Source organism: Rhinoderma darwinii, chromosome 2 (assembly GCF_050947455.1).
Source record: "Rhinoderma darwinii isolate aRhiDar2 chromosome 2, aRhiDar2.hap1, whole genome shotgun sequence".
NCBI classification, from domain to species: domain Eukaryota; kingdom Metazoa; phylum Chordata; class Amphibia; order Anura; family Rhinodermatidae; genus Rhinoderma; species Rhinoderma darwinii.
In genome coordinates, this window is record NC_134688.1 from 222,287,841 (window position 1) to 222,311,241 (window position 23,401).

The 23,401-nt window shown below is 39.9% G+C and overlaps 1 protein-coding gene across 1 annotated transcript in view; it reads left to right on the forward strand.

The window, feature by feature from the left end:
• LOC142741794 (uncharacterized) overlaps window positions 1-23,401 on the forward strand; it is a 659,023-nt gene that overhangs the window by 210,288 nt on the left and 425,334 nt on the right. The window contains exon 44 of the mRNA XM_075851126.1: window positions 20,637-20,776. Within this exon, the coding sequence (XP_075707241.1) occupies window positions 20,637-20,776 (140 nt within the window). The remainder of the gene's footprint in view (window positions 1-20,636; window positions 20,777-23,401) is intronic.

Genomic DNA, 23,401 nt, shown 5'->3' on the forward strand with positions numbered 1-23,401 from the left:
ACATCAATCAAACAGTTGGAGATTCAAGTCCCCTAGTGGGACTAAAGAAAAGTGTAAAAAAAGTGTAAAAATAAAAGTTGTAAAAAATACAATAAAAGTTTCCAGTAATAACATAAAACACAATCGCCCTTTTTCCCTTATCAAGTCCTTTATTATTGAAAAAAATAAAAACCATACATATTTGGTATCACTGCGACCGTAACGACCTGAACTATAAAAATATTATTATACTTAATATCTCCTAATGCAAAAAGTAGTAATGGGCTAGGTAATGTCCCTGCGGAACAACCTCCCTTGTATAATGAAGAGGCAACTCTATAATAATTACATATACACACAAAAAAACTGAGTATAGAGCCAAGTATATATGAAAGGAATAACACATTTTATTAAATACATATAAAAACATACATGCTAAAAAGGTACATGAGTGGAGAGATTCTATATAGTATATACACAGGTAAATGGGAAAACCAGGTGTATGATGTGTTTAACCGCTTCCCGACCGCCCACTGTATATTCACGTTGGCGCTTGCTGGGCTCTGTGCAGCGGCAACGTGAATTCACGGTGGGTGTTAAAAGCGCGATCCGGGTGTCTCAGAGTAGCGCTGACACCCGGATCGCGCTGTTAACCCCTGCCTCTGGTCCGGGAGACATGACCGGGACCTAATTGGTTCAGGTCCCGGTCATGTGTTCGCAGGGAAAGTTTGTTGAAGCAACGAACTGGAAAGTTTGTTACTACAACAAACTGGAAAGTTTGTTGCTACAACAAACTTTCCCGGGGACCAATTGCTGGTGCTGCAGTCGGTTATAAGGCAGAACCGGAGGCCATACAACGGCCCCCGGGTCTGCCATGCAAGGCAGCCTATGAGAACCAGCCGGAGGCAGGTCCTCATAAGCTTCCTGTCAGTGTGACTCTCAGCGTCACACTGACAGTTTATAATACGTTACACTACCTAGGTAGTGTAATGTATTATAGCAGCGATCAGTGCTGCCAGTCTTCAAGTAAAACAAGTAAAAAGTAAAAAATAAAGTAATAAAAATGTTTTATAAAAGTGTAAAAACAAGTTATAAAACGTACAAAACAAAAAAAATGTTTTTCCCTATAATAAGTCTTTTATTACAGGAAAAAAATGAAAATGTTAAAAAAAAGTACACATATTTGGTATGACCGCGTTCACAACGACCCAAACTATAAAACTATAATATTATTTTTCCCGCACGGTGAACAGCGCAAAAAAAATAATTAAAAAACAATGTCAGAATCACAATTTTTTGGGTCATCAACCCTCCAGAAATATAGAATAAAAGTGATCAAAAAGTCGCATGTACCCTAAAATAGTACCAATAAAAACTACAACCCGTCCCGCAAAAAACAAGCCCTTACACAGCTTTTTTGACTGAAAAATAAAAAAGTTATGGCTCTCAGAATATGGTGACACAAAAAATAAATAATTTTATCGAAAAGTGATTTTATTGCGCAAATGCCACAAAACATAAAAAACTATATACATCTGGTATCGCCGTAATCGTATCGACCCGCAGAATAAAGTAAAATGTAATTTATAGCGCACGGTGAAAAGTATAAAAAGAAAAGACAAAAAACATTGTCAGAATTTGTTTTTTTGTCACTTTGCTTGCCAAAAAAAATCTAATAAAAAGTGATTAAAAAATCATATGTACCCTAAAATGGTACCAATGAAAACTACAGATTGTCCTGCAACAAATAAGCCCTCGCACGGCTCTGGTGAAGAAAAATTAAAAAAAGTTCTGGCTCTCAGAATATAGCGACAGAAATTGTGCAGTGTCCAAAAGCGGATAAGATCGGGCGCCATTTATCAGTGCGACATTGGCCACATATCTGCAGATTATTATTTATTTACCGAATTATTATACCCTCTTATGTCCTGATGTACTCTGCCCAATTTACACATACCCCCACATCATAAACTGAAATACCAGCAAAACCCCAAACAGAACAGTTACCAAGCAAACTCCGCGCTCCAAAAGCCAAATGGCGCTCCCTCCTTTCTGAGCCCCACAGCGTGCCCAAACACCAGCTTACGTCCACATATATGATATTTTATATCCGGGAGAACCCGCTCAACATTGTATGAGGTATTTGTCTTCAGTGGCACAAACTGGGCACAACATATTGTGCATTAAAATGGCATATCAGTGGAAAATTGTAATTTTCACTTTGCACCATCCGCTGCGCATTAACACCTTCGCGCACCACGACTTAATAGCATGTCGTGCTGCGGGGGGTTATATATGGAGCGGGCTCATGCACTGCGCCCGCTCCATATTCTGCAGGTGTCAGCTGTGTATTACAGCTAACACCCGGGACTAATGGACAGGAACAGCGATCGCGCTGTTACAGGAGCCTGTAAAAATGATATTATACTGCAATACATTAGTACTGCAGTGTATTGTACCAGCGACCTAATGATCGCTCGTTCCAGTCCCCTAAAGGGACTTTTGGGAGGTTTCCACTGTTTTGGTACCTCAGGAGCTTTGCAAATGCGACATGACACCCGAAAACCATTCCAGCTAAATTTGAGCTCCAAAAGCCAAATATTGTTCCTTCCCTTCTGAGTCCTGCCGTGGGTCCAAACAGCCATTTATTACCACATATGGCATATTGCTGTAATCAGAACAAATTGCTTTACAAATTTTGGGGTGATTTTTCTCCTTTATTCATTGTAAAAATTAAACATTTCTATGTTTTTTCAGAAAAAAGTAGATTTTCATTTTCACGGCCTAACTCCACTAAATTCAGCAAAAAAACTGTGGGGTCAAAATGCTAACTATACCCCTAGAAAAATTCCTTGAGGGGTGTAGTCTTCAAAATGGGGTCACTTTTGGGGGGTTTCCACCGTTTTGCTCCATCCAGGGCGTTGCAAACACGACATGGCACTGAAAACCAATCCAGCACAATCTGCGCTTCAAAATCCAAATGGCGCTCCTTCCCTTCTGAGCTCTGCCGTGGATCCAAACAGCAGTTTAGTACCACATATGGGGTATTGCTGTAATCGAGAGAAGTAGCTTTACAAGTTTTGGGGTGCTTTTTATTCTTTATTACTTGCAAATATTATTTTTTTATATATTTTTTCTGAAAAAAAAGTAGATTTTCACTTTCACAGGCTAACTCCAATAAATATAGCTGAAGACCTGTGGGGTCAAGATGCTAACTATACCCCTAGATAAATTCCTTGAGGGGTGCAGTTTCCAGTGTCACTTTTGGGGGATTTCCACTGTTTTGGCACCACAAGACCTCTTCAAACCTGACATGGTGCCTAAAATATATTCTAAAAAAAAGGAGGCCACAAAATCCACTAGGTGTTCCTTTGCTTCTGAGGCCGGTATTTCAGTCCATTATCACACTAGGGCCACATGTGGGATATTTCTAAAAACTGCAGAATCTGGGCAATAAATATTGTGTTGCGTTTCTCTGGTAAAACCTTCTGTGTTACAGAAAAAAATGTATTACCAATGAATTGCAGCAAAAAAAAAAAATGTGTCAATTTTTTTTTTTTTTGTTAAACAATTAGTGTATGGGTGATTAAACATTGTTCTAATTTTTTCACGAGTCAGGAAATATTATAAATTAGATTCTAATTTATAATATTTCCCAGCGCTGGTCACTAGATGGAGCAATTCCCAAAATTGCAGCATTGCATGTGGTAAAGCAACCACATTGCTTTATGCTGCAAAATTTGAGAAAACTCACTCGCTCTAGTGAGCTCTCAGAATCCCCCCTCCTTTATCCTGGCTAGTGCCGGGAGAAACGAGGGGATTGAACGGTCAAACCTCCTACACTGTGTTTCACCATTTTTTGAGCTAACACACAGTGTAGTAGGTTAACATACAGTAGTAAACACACATTAAACCACGTACATACACAGACCTAACTTACCTGCTCCTGCCGCCGCCGCTCCCTCCGGTCCGTCCGCTCCGTCTGCTACCTCCGCTCCAAGTGCACAAGTCCGGAAGCCGCGACCGGAAGTAGTAATCTTACTGGCCGGCCACGATTTCCGGTCCACAAGAAAATGGCGCCGGACGTCACACAGTTCAATTTGGACTGTGTCGGAGCGGCGCATGCGCCGTTCCCACACAGACGGCGTACAGCATAGTGGATGGAACGGGCCCCGTTCGCATTCACTATGGGACTGTAGCTGCCGTATTCCATGTCTGTATGTGTCGTTAATCGACACATACAGAGATGGAAAAAAAATGGCAGCCCCCATGGACAACAAAAAGTGAAAAAATAAAAAAAAGTAAAACACAAACACACAAATAAATTAATTTTTTTTAAATAAAACACTAAAAGCAAATTGATCTAAAATTTTTTTTTTTTCGTGACACTGGTCCTTTAATTCCTGTGAAACGCCTAAAGGGTTAATAAACTTTCTGAATGCTGTTTTAAATACTTTGAGGGGTGCAGTTTTTAATATGTGTTATGGGGTCTATCTAGTACATAAGGCCCTCAAAGCCGCTTTAGAACTGAACTGGCCCCTGTAAAAATCGCCTTTTGAAATTTTCTTGAAAATGTGAGAAATTGCTGGTAAAGTTCTAAGCCTTGTAACGTCCTAGAAAAATAAAATAATGTTCAAAAAACTATGCAAATATAAAGTAGACATATGGAATATGTGAAATAATAACTATTTTGTGTGGTATTACTATCTGTTTTACAAGCAGATACATTTAAAATGAGAAAAATCATAATTTTTGCAAATTTTCTCTAAATTTTGGTGTTTTTCACAAATAAGCAATGAATTTATTGACCAAATTTTTCCACTAATATAAAGTACAATATGTCATGAGAAAACAATCTCAGAATCGTTTGGATAGGCAAAAGCATTCCAGAGTTATTACCACATAAAGTGACACATGTCAGATTTGAAAAAATGGGGCTGGTCCTGAAGGCCAAAATGAGCTCGGTCTTGAAAGGGTTAAAGTCCTTGTATTAGGGACATATGAATAGGGCAGTGTGCTATCGTAAATAACGTTGGTTGTTTGAAATATGGACTGTTTTGTTAAAGACAGAAATGTCCAAAGAGTGTTTACTAACGTAAAATACACCTAACATAGATAACTCAGATAGCCTTACCCATAGTAATAGTCCTGGTAGCCTGGATGCCTGTGTGTGGAACTCAGACGTGCATTTCACGATATCCGCTTCCTCAAGGGGTGTATGTTTTTATATGTATTTAATAAAATTTGTTATTCCTTTCATATATACTTGGCTCTATACTCAGTTTTTTTGTTTGTATACACTACCGTTCAAAAGTTTGGGGTCACCCAGACAATTTTGTGTTTTCCATGAAAACTCACACTTATATTTATCAAATGAGTTGCAAAATGACTAGAAAATATAGTCAAGACATTGACAAGGTTAGAAATAATGATTTTTATTTGAAATAATAATTTTCTCCTTCAAACTTTGCTTTCATCAAAGAATGCTCCATTTGCAGCAATTACAGCATTGCAGACCTTTGGCATTCTAGCTGTTAATTTGCTGAGGTAATCGGGAGAAATTTTACCCCATGCTTCCAGAAGGCCCTCCCACAAGTTGGATTGGCTTGATGGGCACTTCTTGCGTACCATACGGTCAAGCTGCTCCCACAACAGCTCTATGGGGTTGAGATCTGGTGACTGCGCTGGCCACTCCATTACAGATAGAATACCAGCTGCCTGCTTCTTCCCTAAATAGTTCTTGCATAATTTGGAGATGTGCTTTGGGTCATTGTCCTGTTGTAGGATGAAATTGGCTCCAATCAAGCGCTGTCCACAGTGTATGGCATGGCGTTGCAAAATGGAGTGATAGACTTCCTTATTCAAAATCCCTTTTACCTTGTACAAATCTCCCACTTTACCAGCACCAAAGCAATCCCAGACCATCACATTACCTCCACCATGCTTGACAGATGGCGTCAGGCACTCTTCCAGCATCTTTTCAGTTGTTCTGCGTCTCACAAATGTTCTTCTGTGTGATCCAAACACCTCAAACTTCGATTCGTCTGTCCATAACACTTTTTTCCAATCTTCCTCTGTCCAATGTCTGAGTGATTTTGCCCATATTAACCTTTTCCTTTTATTAGCCAGTCTCAGATATGGCTTTTTCTTTGCCACTCTGCCCTGAAGGCCAGCATCCTGGAGTCGCCTCTTCACTGTAGACATTGACACTGGCGTTTTGCGGGTACTATTTAATGAAGCTGCCAGTTGAGGACCTCTGAGGCGTCTATTTCTCAAACTAGAGACTCTAATGTACTTGTCTTGTTGCTCAGTTGTGCAGCGGAGCCTCCCACTTCTCTTTCTACTCTGGTTAGAGCCTGTTTGTGCTGTCTTCTGAAGGGAGTAGTACACACCATTGTAGGAAATCTTCAGTTTCTTGGCAATTTCTCGCATGGAATAGCCTTCATTTCTAAGAACAAGAATAGACTGTCGAGTTTCACATGAAAGCTCTCTTTTTCTAGCCATTTTGAGAGTTTAATCGAACCCACAAATGTAATGCTCCAGATTCTCAACTAGCTCAAAGGAAGGTCAGTTTTATAGCTCCTCTATACAGCAAAACTGTTTACAGCGGTGCTAACATAATTGCACAAGGGTTTTCAAGTGTTTTCTAATCATCCATTAGCCTTCTAACACAGTTAGCAAACACAATGTACCATTAGAACACTGGAGTGATGGTTGCTGGAAATGGGCCTCTATACACCTATGTAGATATTGCATTAAAAACCAGACGTTTGCAGCTAGAATAGTCATTTAGCACAATAACAATGTATAGTGTATTTCTGATTAATTTAATGTTATCTTCATTGAAAAAAACTGTGCTTTTTTTGCAAAAATAAGGAAATTTCTAAGTGACCCTAAACTTTTGAACGGTAGTGTATATAAAAATATTATGTTATTTATCCCGCACAGTGAACGCCGTAAATAAAAAACTAAAAAAATACTGCCATTATTGATGTTTTTTTAGTCACTTTGTCTTCCAAAAATTGAAATAAAAAGTGATCAAAAAGTCGCTTGTATCCAAAAATAGTACCTATAAAAACTATAACTTGTCTCGCAAAAAACAAGCCCTCATACAGCTCGGTCGACGAAAAAATTAAAAAGTTATGACTTGGAGTAAACCTACAAGAGACCTCTAAAAAAGGGAAGCGGGGGTCCCCAAGAAACTATAGAGACAACCAAGAAGCAATGAAGCACGGGGAATAACACACCCCAATGAATGATATTCAAAATATAATAGTCACGTATTGTAAAAGAATATATAGATCTTTATTAATAAATAACAATACATGGTATCACATAAAATACAATAAACATACAAACAAACATATGGAGAGCAGCAGCACGGTAGACTGATAAGTATACCAAGGGGTTAAGCAAACCTGACCCAGCTCAGAGTCTACCATCCAAAGTCAAATCCCAAAATAGAAGATAAATAATAGATATGTGTTGTAGGAATTAATATATCAAGAGATGCTATGGAGACTGCATAATATGTAAGGAACAATAATCTGCTATATAGCTCTGGAGATATGTAACAAAAAATATGAAGAGAACCAAGCAGGAAAATGGCAGTAACAGCAAGATCAAATGATATCCTAAATTTAAAAGAAAACACACATACCTAGGGACATGATGGGAGAGAGCTGAGATGGAACACAGGAGCAAAAACGCCTCGACGCGCGTTTCGCCACGGACTGTATAAAAAAAACTATAAACACATGGTATTGCCGTAATCGTATCGACCCGCAGAATAAAGTGAATATGTAATTTAAAGCTCACGTTGAACGCTGTAAAAAAAATAGAATAAAAAACAATGGTAGAATTGCTGTTTTTTAGTCACCACGCCTCTTAAAACTAAAATAAAAACTGATCAAAAAGTCGCATGCACACATGGAAACTACAATGAATTCCTCAAGGGATCTAGTTTCCAAAATGGGGTCACTTTTATGGGGTTTCCCCTGTACTGGTACCATCTGCAAATGCGATATGGCGCCTAGAAACCAATCCAGCAAAATCTACATGCCAAATAGCGCTCCTGCCTTTCTGAGTTCTGCTGTTTGTCCAACCAGCAGTTTATGATCACATATTGGTTATTGCCGTAATCGAGAGAAATTGCTTTACAAATGTTGGAGAGCTTTTTCTCCTTTACTCCTTGTTAAAATTAAAAATTTGTACCTTTTATTGAAAAAATTTGATTTTCAATTGCACAGCCTAAGGGTATGTTCACCCGTACTGTTTTCAGACGTAATTCGGGCGTTTTACGCCTCGAATTACGCCATAAAAAACGGCTCCATTACTCCTACAAACATCTGCCCATTGCTTTCAATGGGTTTTACGATGTTCTGTTCCCACGAGGTGTAATTTTACGCGTCGCTGTCAAAAGACGGCGCGTAAAAAGACGCCCGTGTCAAAGAAGTGCATGTCATGTGACGTCTTTGGAGCCGTTTTTCATTAACTCTATTGAAAACAGCTCCAAAAACGGCCGTTAAAAACGCAGCGAAGAACGCTGTGAAAAGCGCGAGTGCCTACAAAAACGTCAGCTCTGTATTTTCAGACGTTTTTGGTCACTACGTGTGAACATACCTTAATTCCACATAATGCAGCAAAAAACCTGTGGGATATAAATGCCCACTATACCACTCGATAAGTTCCTTGAGGGGTGTAGTTTGCGAAATAGGCAAACTTTGTGGGGTTTCCACTGTTTTGGCACCACAAGACCTCTTCAAGCCAGACATGGTGCATAATAAAAAGGAGGCCTCAAAATCCTCTAGATGCTCCTTTGCTTCTGAGACCGGTGCTTCAGTCCATTAGGAAACTAGGGATGTGAGATATTTCTATAAACTGCAGAATCTGGGCAATAAATATTGAGTAGCGTTTCTCTGGTAAAATCTTCTGTTTTACAGAAAAAAATGGGATTAAAAGGATTTTCTGACAAAAAATGAAATTTGTAAATTTAATCTCTACTTTGCTCTACATTCCCTAAGGGGTTAATAAACTTTCTAAATGCTGTTTTGAATACTTTGAGGGTCTAGTTTCTAAAATGGGGTGCTTGATAGGGGTTTCTAATATATAGGCCCCTCAAAGCCACTTCAGAATTGAACTGGTACCTATAAAAAGTGGCTTTTGACATTTTATTCAAAATATGAGAAATTGCTGCTTATGTTCTAAGCCTTGTAACATCCTTGAAAAATAAAAGGATGTTCAAAAAAACGATGCCAATCTAAAGAAGACATATGGGGGATGTTAATTAGAATTAATTTTGTGTGGTATTTACTATCTGTCTTACAAGCAGATACATTAAAATTTTTAAAAAATGCAAATTTTTTTATTTTTTTTTCAAAATTTTGTTGCATTTCACAATTAAATACTGAATGTATCGAGCAAATTTTACCAGTAACATAAAGTCCAATGTGTCATGAGGAAAGAATTTCAGAATTACTTGGATAGGTAAAAGCATTCTGAAGTTATTACCACAAATAGTGAAACATGTTAGATTTGAAAAACAAGGCTCTATCAGGAAGGTCAAAAGTGGCCAAAGAGGGAAGGGGTTAAAAGAATCTTTATATTATAGAAGATATACACCGATGAAATACCAACAGAGAAGGACACAGATACAGAGTGATGTTCAATGTAAGGCAACGTTGCTGAACTATATGGAATCTACTGTATTAGGTCCTAGAATAACCAAGATGACCTTGGTGCATCGATCAAAAATTGACATAAGATGAAATCCAAGAAAATATGATCGACTCAAGCACATAAAGTTTATGAAAAAAGATACAAAATTTTATTGACATAAAAACATAACAGAATAAAACTGGAACAGGGATGAGTCACTCAATAAAAAGACATCAAATCAATCACGTACCGGATGTAAATATCAAGTGATTAAGTGAGTACTAGACATATTGTTAAAGCAGCAGAGATGATGTAGGTATACATGTAGACCTACGTCTAATGGAGCCGAGGTAAACCTATAGCAAAAGAACCAGTCCAATGTGATCAAGCAACGATGTATGTATGTATTAGCCCAACTGTATGAGGGCATACAACAGTAGTTACATGTACATGCAGGTACGCAAATAGTGATTATCTGAGTAAACCTAGGGAGTTGACATAAACCCTAATGTGAATGCTGAGGGATCAACATTGAAAGGGCAGGTATACAATGCACCTGGGCTCAAAAAAATGACAGAGGAATAACATGGAAAACTCAGTAGCAGCTGTCTAACAAGGAGAAATAGTAAGACATACCGGTAGACATAGAAGAGGCGTGAAAGCGATGTCTGTACCCGACGCGCGTTTCGGCAACTGCCTTCGTCCGGGGTTAAGGTCAGACTGCTGATATCCGCCCATATATACTACATAGCTCAGGTGTTTGAGATATAAAGAAAGAATGAGGAGGAAGCAGAACTGGATGACGAGATTCGGCGTCTGATGCGGGGTACAGAGATGGCGCTGCCCCACTTCCGGGACCGCGTCGTCAGAGAGGGTGTGAGGCGGCGGGACGAAGCCACGCCCCCCACATCCTACTCCAATTGCAGACAGCGGTCGGAAGAGGACAGGGCCACTCCCCCCCCGAAGTAAACATCTGATCAGGATGTTATAAACACCAGCGCACAGCCCGACACCAGCATGTGTTGATGAAGCAAAAGACTCCCAATGAAGATGGTTACGAAACAGTGTATATGACTAGGGATAAGGTGATTAGATAAAGTGAGATGCCTACAGTGTTAAAGTGCGTGATATGTGAACTAAAAAGAAACGTGTGATATGATGAGCCACTAAATAAAACAACGAATGTGAAATGAAATGTGGTGGTAATGGGAAGTGAAAATATGAGACAGAGAAAGATCGATGCAAAGGAAAAATGAAACATAAATAATGAAAAATAAATAGAAAATAGATAAAATTTCCAGTGGACAAGTGAAATAAAATGAATGTCGTGATGTGCGAATGAGTGTGCTGATGATATAAAGCAATGATGGATGAATGAAACCACAATAGATGTTAATATATGCAAGAAAAAGGAATAAGAAAATAGTATAAATTCCCTGCATATGTGATTATGTGTGTAAAAGTGAAAGGGCAAGGTAGTGATTATTGTGTAATACAACGTGTTAAGTGAGAATGAGTGTGGGGAACTGAACAATTGAATGTGTGTGAATACACACATAAGTTTATAGTGGCCTATAAATATTTATATAGGTGTTAGTACAGAATGAACATACACGAGTAAAAACTTTATACACATATTGTATTAGGACCAAAAGTAAACATCAGAAAATTATTTTCACATACAAAAGATAGTACAAAATAAAACACACACATTTGATAAGTGTATTGCGAAAATAGATGACTATTAGTGTCAAATCTGATGGAAACACAAACAGAATATGAGTACAATACATTGTGTATGTGTAATGTGATCTCTACTTGTGAAAAATTATGATGATAATGAAGATAATGGTGATGAAAAAATAAAAAGAAATAAATAATGCATGGTACAGTGGGATGAAACATGGAACATGATAGATATAAAGACTGCGTGCACAACACCATATTCTGTTTCTTATTTCTTCTTTAGAGGGGTAAAAGATGGTCCAGAGAAGCACCTCCTCAGGTAAGCTCAACAGAAAATATCATGGTTCTATGTATATAGATGGAAAGAGAAAAGAGGGTAGTTAGTGATAAAAAAATGACAATAGGGATGAGGGAAGGATAAAAAGCAAAGACCCACAAAGGAGTCAATGGTTACAGAAACGAAACAAAGCTCAAGGATTCATTAAGTCCGTGAGGAGACATTGTCCCAAGGGTCCATATCCAGCGAGACTCGCATTGTGCGAGTTTCTGTTTGATGGCCCCACCTCTCATACCGCATATAATGTGGTCAATCCCTCTCACCTTCAGCTTAGAGGGGTCACATGAATGGTGTGTTTTAAAATGTCGGGCCACCGGTTTCAACATCTCCAAGTTTTCTGCCCCTGATGCTCGTTTGATGTCGGCCATATGTTCACGTACACGGACCTTCAACTCTCTGGAAGTGAGACCAACGTAAATCTTTGGGCATGGGCAGACAGCGTAGTACACAACAGCTTTAGTAGTGCATGTGATGGAATGAGTGATGTTAAACGTTTTACTGCCTGAAGCATCAGTGAAGGTGTTAACTTCTTCTACATTGGGACATGCTATGCATTTTCCACAGGGCTTACACCCCCATCTTGGACCCTTGGTCCCAAAGGGGTATTTAGATTTTATTGGATCATACAAACTTCTTACGAGAAGGTCTCTCAAATTTTTGGATCGTCTAGCTGTGACGCAGGGATATTTTGTAATGAATCTATTTAGAGTGGGGTCTGTCAGAAGTATCGGCCAATATCTTTTGAGAATTTCTTTCATCTGTGGCCATCGGGAGTGATACCCCGTGACAAATCTGACCAGACTCTGTTTTTCTGCCTTCTTTTTAGGGAAAAGCAAGTCATCTCTAGATGTCCGTTTAGCCCTTTGATAGGCTTTTTTTATTGATCTCATACTATATCCCCTCTCCAAGAAACGATGTTTCAGGTCGTCAGCCTGTTTCTCGAATAGCGAGTCAGAGGAACATATCCTCTTGATCCGTAAGAATTGTCCAATAGGTACCGCTGAAATGGTCTGCGGGGGATGAGACGAGGAGGAGTGAAGTAGTGCATTCACAGACGTTTCCTTACGGAAAACATCACTGTGAAGGAAACCCTTTTCGTTTGTGAAAATTCTCACATCCAGGAATTCCAAGCAACTGGGATGCGCTTTGTAGGTGAATTTAAGATTTACATCGTTCAAGTTCAATCCGACCATGAATAAGTCAAGATCAGCAAGTGTACCTTTCCAGACGACCAGGATGTCATCAATGTAACAGGCCCAAAGGAGGACCCGCGCCATTGATTCATCCCGGTCGTCTGAAAAGAGGGTCCTCTCCCACAGCCCCAGGAAGAGGTTGGCGTAAGATGGTGCACACGCTGCCCCCATAGCTGTTCCCTGGAGCTGTAGGTAGAAGTGACTATTAAACACAAAGAAATTGTGTGTAAGAATGTATTCAAGCATCTGTACAATAAATGAGCATAGAGGTTTGTCTAGTTCTGACATCGACAGAAAGTATTGAACTGCTCTCAAACCATCTTCATGTTTGATGCTTGTGTACAGGGACTCCACATCGATGGTGACGAGGAGCATGTCACCATCGATGCTAACACCGCTGATCTTCTGCAGTAAATCGGCCGTGTCACGAACATGTGAAGGTAAATTAATTACCAGATTTTTAAGATGAAAATCGATGAATTTGCATATCCCTTCCATAAGGCTGCCCCTGCCTGAGATGATGGGTCTCCCTGGTGGAATCCTTTCATTTTTGTGGATCTTAGGCAGCAGATAAAGGGTTGGAATGGTGGGTTCATCAATTGAAAGAGCAGTTTTTAATTCTTTTGAGATAACATTATCTTCCACTGCCTGAAAAAGTTTGGCCTGTAGCTCTGATCTGAAAGCCGACAGAGGGTTAAAGGTCAATTTCCTATAGCATGATTTGTCCCTCAGCTGTCTATTTGCCTCCACCTCATACATAGTACATGGCCAGACTACCACATTGCCCCCCTTATCTGCTGCCTTAAATACCACATCATTGATTTTTTGTAGTTGTTTAAGGCTCTTTCTCTCCGATGGAGTAAGGTTATCATGTTTGATATACCTTGGAATGTTAAAGAATTCCTGGGTCACTGATTTGATGAAAAGATCCACCGCGGGACAAAGGCTAAGGGCAGGGAAATTTTTAGATTTAACACGGATACATGCTGGGATATTACCTGTAATTTCATCAATGTTATGCTCACCTAGCAGATCTTCAAGTGCTTTAAGTGCCTGCTGTTCCTCAGATGTTGGGAAGATTTCCCTGTCCACTGGTTTGTTGAACCATTTATTGAAAATAAGTGAGCGACCAAAGATGTGTAGGTCTTTTACTGCGGAAAACATATCAAAACCGGCACTTGGTGAAAAAGTCAGACCTTTAGCTATAAGTTCTAGATCAGTGTTCGAAAATATGTGTGAGGACAGATTGATTACCTTAAGTTGACTATTCTGTTCCCGTATGTCTGGTCGTTTTTTGTTGGCCATTTGTCTCTGTGCCAATTTTCGTTTCGGGCGGGTGTTAAAGGCAGGTCTATAAGGCATGGTATCGGTTTCACTCTGAGATGATACTGAGGAAATGGAGGGAGTGTGACTACGGCCTCCTGGGGTCTGACTTCTTCTCCACCTGTACACCTTGTTATTTTGAAAATCACCAATGTCTCTTGAAAATTTTCTGGATTTGATTTCCTGGATGTCTTTCTCCCATTCCACAAATTGAATGTCCAAGTTATGTTTGAATTTAGACATATTGTCTGTGGACATAAGTGGAAATAATTGGGTCTGGACACTTTCTATCTCTTTGTCCATGGACAGTATCATTTTGTGGTTGAGGTCAACCAAAAGCTCCATGAATTTTCTGGAGCCTTGGTTGCATACCTCTTCCCACTTGGAGATGAATTCTTCTTCTATAATCGGGAAGGATGGGAAAATCTGGATTCTTAGGCCCCTTGGGACAAGGTCTCTCTGGATATAGTTTTCCAGAAAAGTTTTGTTCCACCACACCTTCATGCGGCGGTGTAACAGATTGGTATATTTATTCTGGAGCTCAGTGACGTTTCTGCACACATTAAAACCAAGGATTGGGGACTCATCCTTAAAAACCTGTTCCATCTGGGAACGCCAGGCACATTCCCTGGCTTTATAGTCCATGGGGCCCGAGGTACTGGACTCTGTGAGAACACAGAAAAAATTAGATATACACCGATGAAATACCAACAGAGAAGGACACAGATACAGAGTGATGTTCAATGTAAGGCAACGTTGCTGAACTATATGGAATCTACTGTATTAGGTCCTAGAATAACCAAGATGACCTTGGTGCATCGATCAAAAATTGACATAAGATGAAATCCAAGAAAATATGATCGACTCAAGCACATAAAGTTTATGAAAAAAGATACAAAATTTTATTGACATAAAAACATAACAGAATAAAACTGGAACAGGGATGAGTCACTCAATAAAAAGACATCAAATCAATCACGTACCGGATGTAAATATCAAGTGATTAAGTGAGTACTAGACATATTGTTAAAGCAGCAGAGATGATGTAGGTATACATGTAGACCTACGTCTAATGGAGCCGAGGTAAACCTATAGCAAAAGAACCAGTCCAATGTGATCAAGCAACGATGTATGTATGTATTAGCCCAACTGTATGAGGGCATACAACAGTAGTTACATGTACATGCAGGTACGCAAATAGTGATTATCTGAGTAAACCTAGGGAGTTGACATAAACCCTAATGTGAATGCTGAGGGATCAACATTGAAAGGGCAGGTATACAATGCACCTGGGCTCAAAAAAATGACAGAGGAATAACATGGAAAACTCAGTAGCAGCTGTCTAACAAGGAGAAATAGTAAGACATACCGGTAGACATAGAAGAGGCGTGAAAGCGATGTCTGTACCCGACGCGCGTTTCGGCAACTGCCTTCGTCCGGGGTTAAGGTCAGACTGCTGATATCCGCCCATATATACTACATAGCTCAGGTGTTTGAGATATAAAGAAAGAATGAGGAGGAAGCAGAACTGGATGACGAGATGGTTTGAGAGCAGTTCAATACTTTCTGTCGATGTCAGAACTAGACAAACCTCTATGCTCATTTATTGTACAGATGCTTGAATACATTCTTACACACAATTTCTTTGTGTTTAATAGTCACTTCTACCTACAGCTCCAGGGAACAGCTATGGGGGCAGCGTGTGCACCATCTTACGCCAACCTCTTCCTGGGGCTGTGGGAGAGGACCCTCTTTTCAGACGACCGGGATGAATCAATGGCGCGGGTCCTCCTTTGGGCCCGTTACATTGATGACATCCTGGTCGTCTGGAAAGGTACACTTGCTAATCTTGACTTATTCATGGTCGGATTGAACTTGAACGATGTAAATCTTAAATTCACCTACAAAGCGCATCCCAGTTGCTTGGAATTCCTGGATGTGAGAATTTTCACAGACGAAAAGGGTTTCCTTCACAGTGATGTTTTCCGTAAGGAAACGTCTGTGAATGCACTACTTCACTCCTCCTCGTCTCATCCCCCGCAGACCATTTCAGCGGTACCTATTGGACAATTCTTACGGATCAAGAGGATATGTTCCTCTGACTCGCTATTCGAGAAACAGGCTGACGACCTGAAACATCGTTTCTTGGAGAGGGGATATAGTATGAGATCAATAAAAAAAGCCTATCAAAGGGCTAAACGGACATCTAGAGATGACTTGCTTTTCCCTAAAAAGAAGGCAGAAAAACAGAGTCTGGTCAGATTTGTCACGGGGTATCACTCCCGATGGCCACAGATGAAAGAAATTCTCAAAAGATATTGGCCGATACTTCTGACAGACCCCACTCTAAATAGATTCATTACAAAATATCCCTGCGTCACAGCTAGACGATCCAAAAATTTGAGAGACCTTCTCGTAAGAAGTTTGTATGATCCAATAAAATCTAAATACCCCTTTGGGACCAAGGGTCCAAGATGGGGGTGTAAGCCCTGTGGAAAATGCATAGCATGTCCCAATGTAGAAGAAGTTAACACCTTCACTGATGCTTCAGGCAGTAAAACGTTTAACATCACTCATTCCATCACATGCACTACTAAAGCTGTTGTGTACTACGCTGTCTGCCCATGCCCAAAGATTTACGTTGGTCTCACTTCCAGAGAGTTGAAGGTCCGTGTACGTGAACATATGGCCGACATCAAACGAGCATCAGGGGCAGAAAACTTGGAGATGTTGAAACCGGTGGCCCGACATTTTAAAACACACCATTCATGTGACCCCTCTAAGCTGAAGGTGAGAGGGATTGACCACATTATATGCGGTATGAGAGGTGGGGCCATCAAACAGAAACTCGCACAATGCGAGTCTCGCTGGATATGGACCCTTGGGACAATGTCTCCTCACGGACTTAATGAATCCTTGAGCTTTGTTTCGTTTCTGTAACCATTGACTCCTTTGTGGGTCTTTGCTTTTTATCCTTCCCTCATCCCTATTGTCATTTTTTTATCACTAACTATCCTCTTTTCTCTTTCCATCTATATACATAGAACCATGATATTTTCTGTTGAGCTTACCTGAGGAGGTGCTTCTCTGGACCATCTTTTACCCCTCTAAAGAAGAAATAAGAAACAGAATATGGTGTTGTGCACGCAGTCTTTATATCTATCATGTTCCATGTTTCATCCCACTGTACCATGCATTATTTATTTCTTTTTATTTTTTCATCACCATTATCTTCATTATCATCATAATTTTTCACAAGTAGAGATCACATTACACATACACAATGTATTGTACTCATATTCTGTTTGTGTTTCCATCAGATTTGACACTAATAGTCATCTATTTTCGCAATACACTTATCAAATGTGTGTGTTTTATTTTGTACTATCTTTTGTATGTGAAAATAATTTTCTGATGTTTACTTTTGGTCCTAATACAATATGTGTATAAAGTTTTTACTCGTGTATGTTCATTCTGTACTAACACCTATATAAATATTTATAGGCCACTATAAACTTATGTGTGTATTCACACACATTCAATTGTTCAGTTCCCCACACTCATTCTCACTTAACACGTTGTATTACACAATAATCACTACCTTGCCCTTTCACTTTTACACACATAATCACATATGCAGGGAATTTATACTATTTTCTTATTCCTTTTTCTTGCATATATTAACATCTATTGTGGTTTCATTCATCCATCATTGCTTTATATCATCAGCACACTCATTCGCACATCACGACATTCATTTTATTTCACTTGTCCACTGGAAATTTTATCTATTTTCTATTTATTTTTCATTATTTATGTTTCATTTTTCCTTTGCATCGATCTTTCTCTGTCTCATATTTTCACTTCCCATTACCACCACATTTCATTTCACATTCGTTGTTTTATTTAGTGGCTCATCATATCACACGTTTCTTTTTAGTTCACATATCACGCACTTTAACACTGTAGGCATCTCACTTTATCTAATCACCTTATCCCTAGTCATATACACTGTTTCGTAACCATCTTCATTGGGAGTCTTTTGCTTCATCAACACATGCTGGTGTCGGGCTGTGCGCTGGTGTTTATAACATCCTGATCAGATGTTTACTTCGGGGGGGGAGTGGCCCTGTCCTCTTCCGACCGCTGTCTGCAATTGGAGTAGGATGTGGGGGGCGTGGCTTCGTCCCGCCGCCTCACACCCTCTCTAATGACGCGGTCCCGGAAGTGGGGCAGCGCCATCTCTGTACCCCGCATCAGACGCCGAATCTCGTCATCCAGTTCTGCTTCCTCCTCATTCTTTCTTTATATCTCAAACACCTGAGCTATGTAGTATATATGGGCGGATATCAGCAGTCTGACCTTAACCCCGGACGAAGGCAGTTGCCGAAACGCGCGTCGGGTACAGACATCGCTTTCACGCCTCTTCTATGTCTACCGGTATGTCTTACTATTTCTCCTTGTTAGACAGCTGCTACTGAGTTTTCCATGTTATTCCTCTGTCATTTTTTTGAGCCCAGGTGCATTGTATACCTGCCCTTTCAATGTTGATCCCTCAGCATTCACATTAGGGTTTATGTCAACTCCCTAGGTTTACTCAGATAATCACTATTTGCGTACCTGCATGTACATGTAACTACTGTTGTATGCCCTCATACAGTTGGGCTAATACATACATACATCGTTGCTTGATCACATTGGACTGGTTCTTTTGCTATAGGTTTACCTCGGCTCCATTAGACGTAGGTCTACATGTATACCTACATCATCTCTGCTGCTTTAACAATATGTCTAGTACTCACTTAATCACTTGATATTTACATCCGGTACGTGATTGATTTGATGTCTTTTTATTGAGTGACTCATCCCTGTTCCAGTTTTATTCTGTTATGTTTTTATGTCAATAAAATTTTGTATCTTTTTTCATAAACTTTATGTGCTTGAGTCGATCATATTTTCTTGGATTTCATATTATAGAAGATAAACAAACAAGGTCACACAGAAAAATAAAGTGAAGACAAAGTGCAATATAAAAATTTGAAAGTAATCAAACAATTTGTTTAGAAACAGTTACAATGAAAATCGTTTATTTTTATGGATGTGTTGCTTTTATACCTGTGTGACATAATGTAGTTTGATTTTTTACCTCTAGACAGTAGGGCACCACTCAGGCTAAAATGTTGTTTAACAAAAGCAACCATAATGTCTTTAGCAACAGCAATCATACTGTGTGCGTAGACAAAAGAAGCTGTCCAATTTGTGATTGCTTTTTTGTAGGCAAAATGCACTGTGTCAATTGAAAATTATTGTCAACTTTTAGCCACATAAGGTTATATATTTGTGGAAATGTTGCTGTGAATATAGTGATGGCTGCTTTCGCATGACAATATTTAGTCACGTACTGTTGAATCGCTGTTATTCTCTTTAATAGTTGGTAGAACATTTAGGGTATTTTCACTTGCTTACTAAAAAACGTCTGAAAATACGGAGCTGTTTTCAAGGGAAAAGAGCTCCTGATTTTTAGCCGTTTTTTTAGCAACTCGCGTTTTTCACAAAGTTTTTTACGACGGTTTTGGAGCTATTTTCTATAGAGTCAATGAAAAACGGCTCCAAACCCAACTGAAGAGGTGACCTGCAGATCTTTTTCGCTGGCTTTTTTTTACGTAGCCGTTTTTCTAAACAAAATAACGCCTTGTCGGAACAGAAACGCAGTTTTTCCCATTGAAATCAATGGGCAGATGTTTGTAGGCGTTCTGCTTCCGATTTTTCTGTTGTTTAAATAAGCTGTGTGAACATACCCCTTGAAGCATTCTTTCTACAGCCCTGACATGACACTGTTTGATTTCTCCAAAGTTGATGAAACACCTTTAAGGCTAATGTTTTCAGTCTGATGACGATATAAAAAAAGGAGGCCAAAAATAGCTACATAAACAGTATAAATCTGTTTTGTAGCAGTAATTCGATCCCCTAGTCTACCATTTACAAAAGTGCCTCAACAGAGAAGGCTATTATGTTGAATAGACAAGATATGTGTTTACATGAGTTCAGTAGGCAATTCAATGTATTTGTTGAGTATATTAAAAAACAAAAACAGTGAATCTTACTTTTTCACTTATAACTTAAAAAAAACTGTTAGATTTACTGACAATATTAGTTGACATCTAATAATATTGAATGTGAATATTTATAGCTATACTGAATTTATGTAAACAGTTTTTCTGAGGAATAGATTTTTTTGTTTGCAAAACAATAAACCGTTATTGTAATCATTCTAGCTTGCTTGTCATCAACAGTCATTAATTTAACATGACTTCTTATTATGTTATAATATTCAGTATAATATAGTTTTAATCTCTATATTTAAGGTTTCAGCTCTGTGGAATGCATTAATGCTTTTTTTACATCTATGTTTCTGTCACGTAGGAGTCTAATTTACATTTGTTCTATACTTATAAATTTAGGTCTCCTAGGGCCACTGTGCCTACAAAAAACTACTCCATCTCATGTAAGTTACCCGATAACCTTCTAAACTGCTTTCGAATTGTTGGAGTTGGTGAATTTCCTGTCAGGTTCATTCTTGAAGCTAAGCTCCTTCTGAAAGGTATTTAAAGCATATTTATTACAAGGATACAATCTTAAAGTGAATGTATCACTATTTTCTTTTAATCACTAATTAAAAGCCACTGAAAGTAAAATATATAATTTAATAAATATTTTTATTTTCTGAACATATATTTATTTTTTATTTATGGGGGCAGACAATTTCTATATTGCCATTGTTCCAAATGGGAACGACAGTTCTATAGACTGCCGTACAGCGGGCACTGTGCATAAGAGAATAGAGACCAGAGGCAACCTATGCTGTACAGCAGTGTGTACTGAGAATGCTCCCTCTCCCTTGTACTGAGAGGAAGCAGATCGCAGAGCAGAGGGAGACAGCTTGTCATCTGACGGCACATCTCACACAGAATTCGGCCCTGTTCACATCACGTTTTGGGATACGATAGATACGTTAAATGGATACCTAAGGGTATGTTCACATCTGTGTCAGTCAATTCCGTTGTTCTGCTCCGTCAGAGGATCAGAACAAGGGAATAATGGAAGCAACGGTTCTGTTATACGATGGACACCACCAGCGGCTGACGGAACCCATTGACTTTAAAAGGTTCCTTCGTCTTTCCATCAAGGTGTCCGTCATTTTATCACAGACAATAGTGCAACAAGCTGTGCTATTATCTCCTGTAAACTCAGCCGGATCAGCGACGGAGGCTGCAACGCAGATGAGAACAAAGCCTAATAGTGGCATCCTTTACCCATAGACTATAATGGCGTTGGTTTAACGAATACGTCATAAACTTTCATGACCCCAGTTCACAACGTATCTATTTAATGGACACCCTTAAAGTCTATGGTGGGGGTTGCCATTGTTAGACATCTAAGACAAAGTGAGTGAAGCAGCACAGGTCCTGATAAATGGGATGGTGTCACGCCGTCCTGTATCAAATAAACCACAGCCGATCATCTTTAATCTTTCCACCAGTGTTCAGACAGCAGCACACATCTCCAATAGTATCCCAAAAAGTTTTTTTATTCGTCAAACTTTTCGACCCATTGTGTAGGGCTTGTGAAAGATCCTACACACAACAATGGGTCAAAACATTGCTGTCTTATACTTGATGTTTGATGAATAAAAAAACTTTTTGGGAGATGTGTGCTGCTATCCGAACACTGGTGGGAAGACAGTCAGACATCTGTCACAGTCTATGTTCAACGCATTAGTTGCTAGTATTTTACCATCGTATACATCAAATGTAGGCAAAAAATTTGATGTGAACATAGCCTTATGTGTATTGACAAAATAAAAATGTGTATTGCTGTTATGCAGATGTGTATTTCCATTTCTTGGATGTGCATTATATTCTCAGCTTGTGGGGAATACTCATCCACGGCATGACAATACACATCTCCATATCGGCAATACACATAACTCTGTGTATTGCAGTATGAAGGTGTTTTTTCCATGCAGTTATAGGGTTACTGTAGCTGGCAGTTATAGGGGGACCGTGGCTGGCAATTGTAGGGGTACTGTGGCCGGCAGTTATTTGGTGCTTGTGTTTTGCAGTTATAGGGGGGCTGTGACTGGCAGTTATAAGAGGGGCTGTGGCTGGCAATTATAAGCGGGACTGTGGCTGTCAGTTATGGGGGCTTTGGCTGCCAGTTATTGCGGGACTGTGGCTGGCAGTCATAATGGGGGCTGTTGCTGACAATTACAGCTGAAGCTTTGGTTGGAACTTATAGGGGTACTATCGCTGGCAGTTATACAGGGCTGTGACTGGCAGTTATAAGCAGGACTGGAAGGATAAGGGGTGTCAAGGTGTGGATTGGATGGATAAGGGGTGTCACAAGTCTGGTGGTATGTGGACCCACTAGCCCTCTCCGCCATAGCAGAGTAGCAGCTGGCCCAACTACAGTCAATGAAAGTCTTTAGAACTAGAGTACCTGTATAGATATTATGACAGACATGTGGCGTAGCAGACTCTTTGGCACAGATGATACTTGGCGTGGCAGATGACACTTGGCGTGGCGATGACACGAGGCATGGCACAGGGGATGAAATCGACTCCAACACTAGACTTCAATCAGAAACAAACACAATTACTGGATACGGATACAGGAAACAGGATACAGGAATACTGGGAACAGGATACAACTAAGGGACCAGTTGCTAAACGAACATGGGTAGAAATAACAATGCCCAGGCAAGGATAGGAAGGGCAGAACCTTTTTTATAGTCCAGAGCGTAAAGGGATAGGCTTGGGAACTAAACACAGGTGCGCAGAGGGGAGCTGCAGCTGCGTGTAACCGCATCTCTGGGGAGGGAGACGCCGGCATGAAGAAAGTGTCCTGCGGTTGCGGCTGCCAGTAAGTAGGATGTGCCAACGGTCAGCGACCGCTGGCACAACGAGGGGGAATGAGGCTGGCAGTTATAGGGAAGGCTGTGTCTGGCGGTTATAAGGGGGACTATGGCTGGCAGTTATAGAGGGTATTGTGACTGGCAGTTATAGGGGAGACTGTGGATGGCAATTATAAGGGGACTGTGGATGGGAGTTATAGTTGGAACTGTGTTTGGCAGTTATAGGGGGGCTTAACCTGCAGTTATAGGGGGCGGTGGCTGGCAGTTATGGGGTGGGATGCTGCTGCCAGTTTTAGGGGAAGCTGTGGCTGG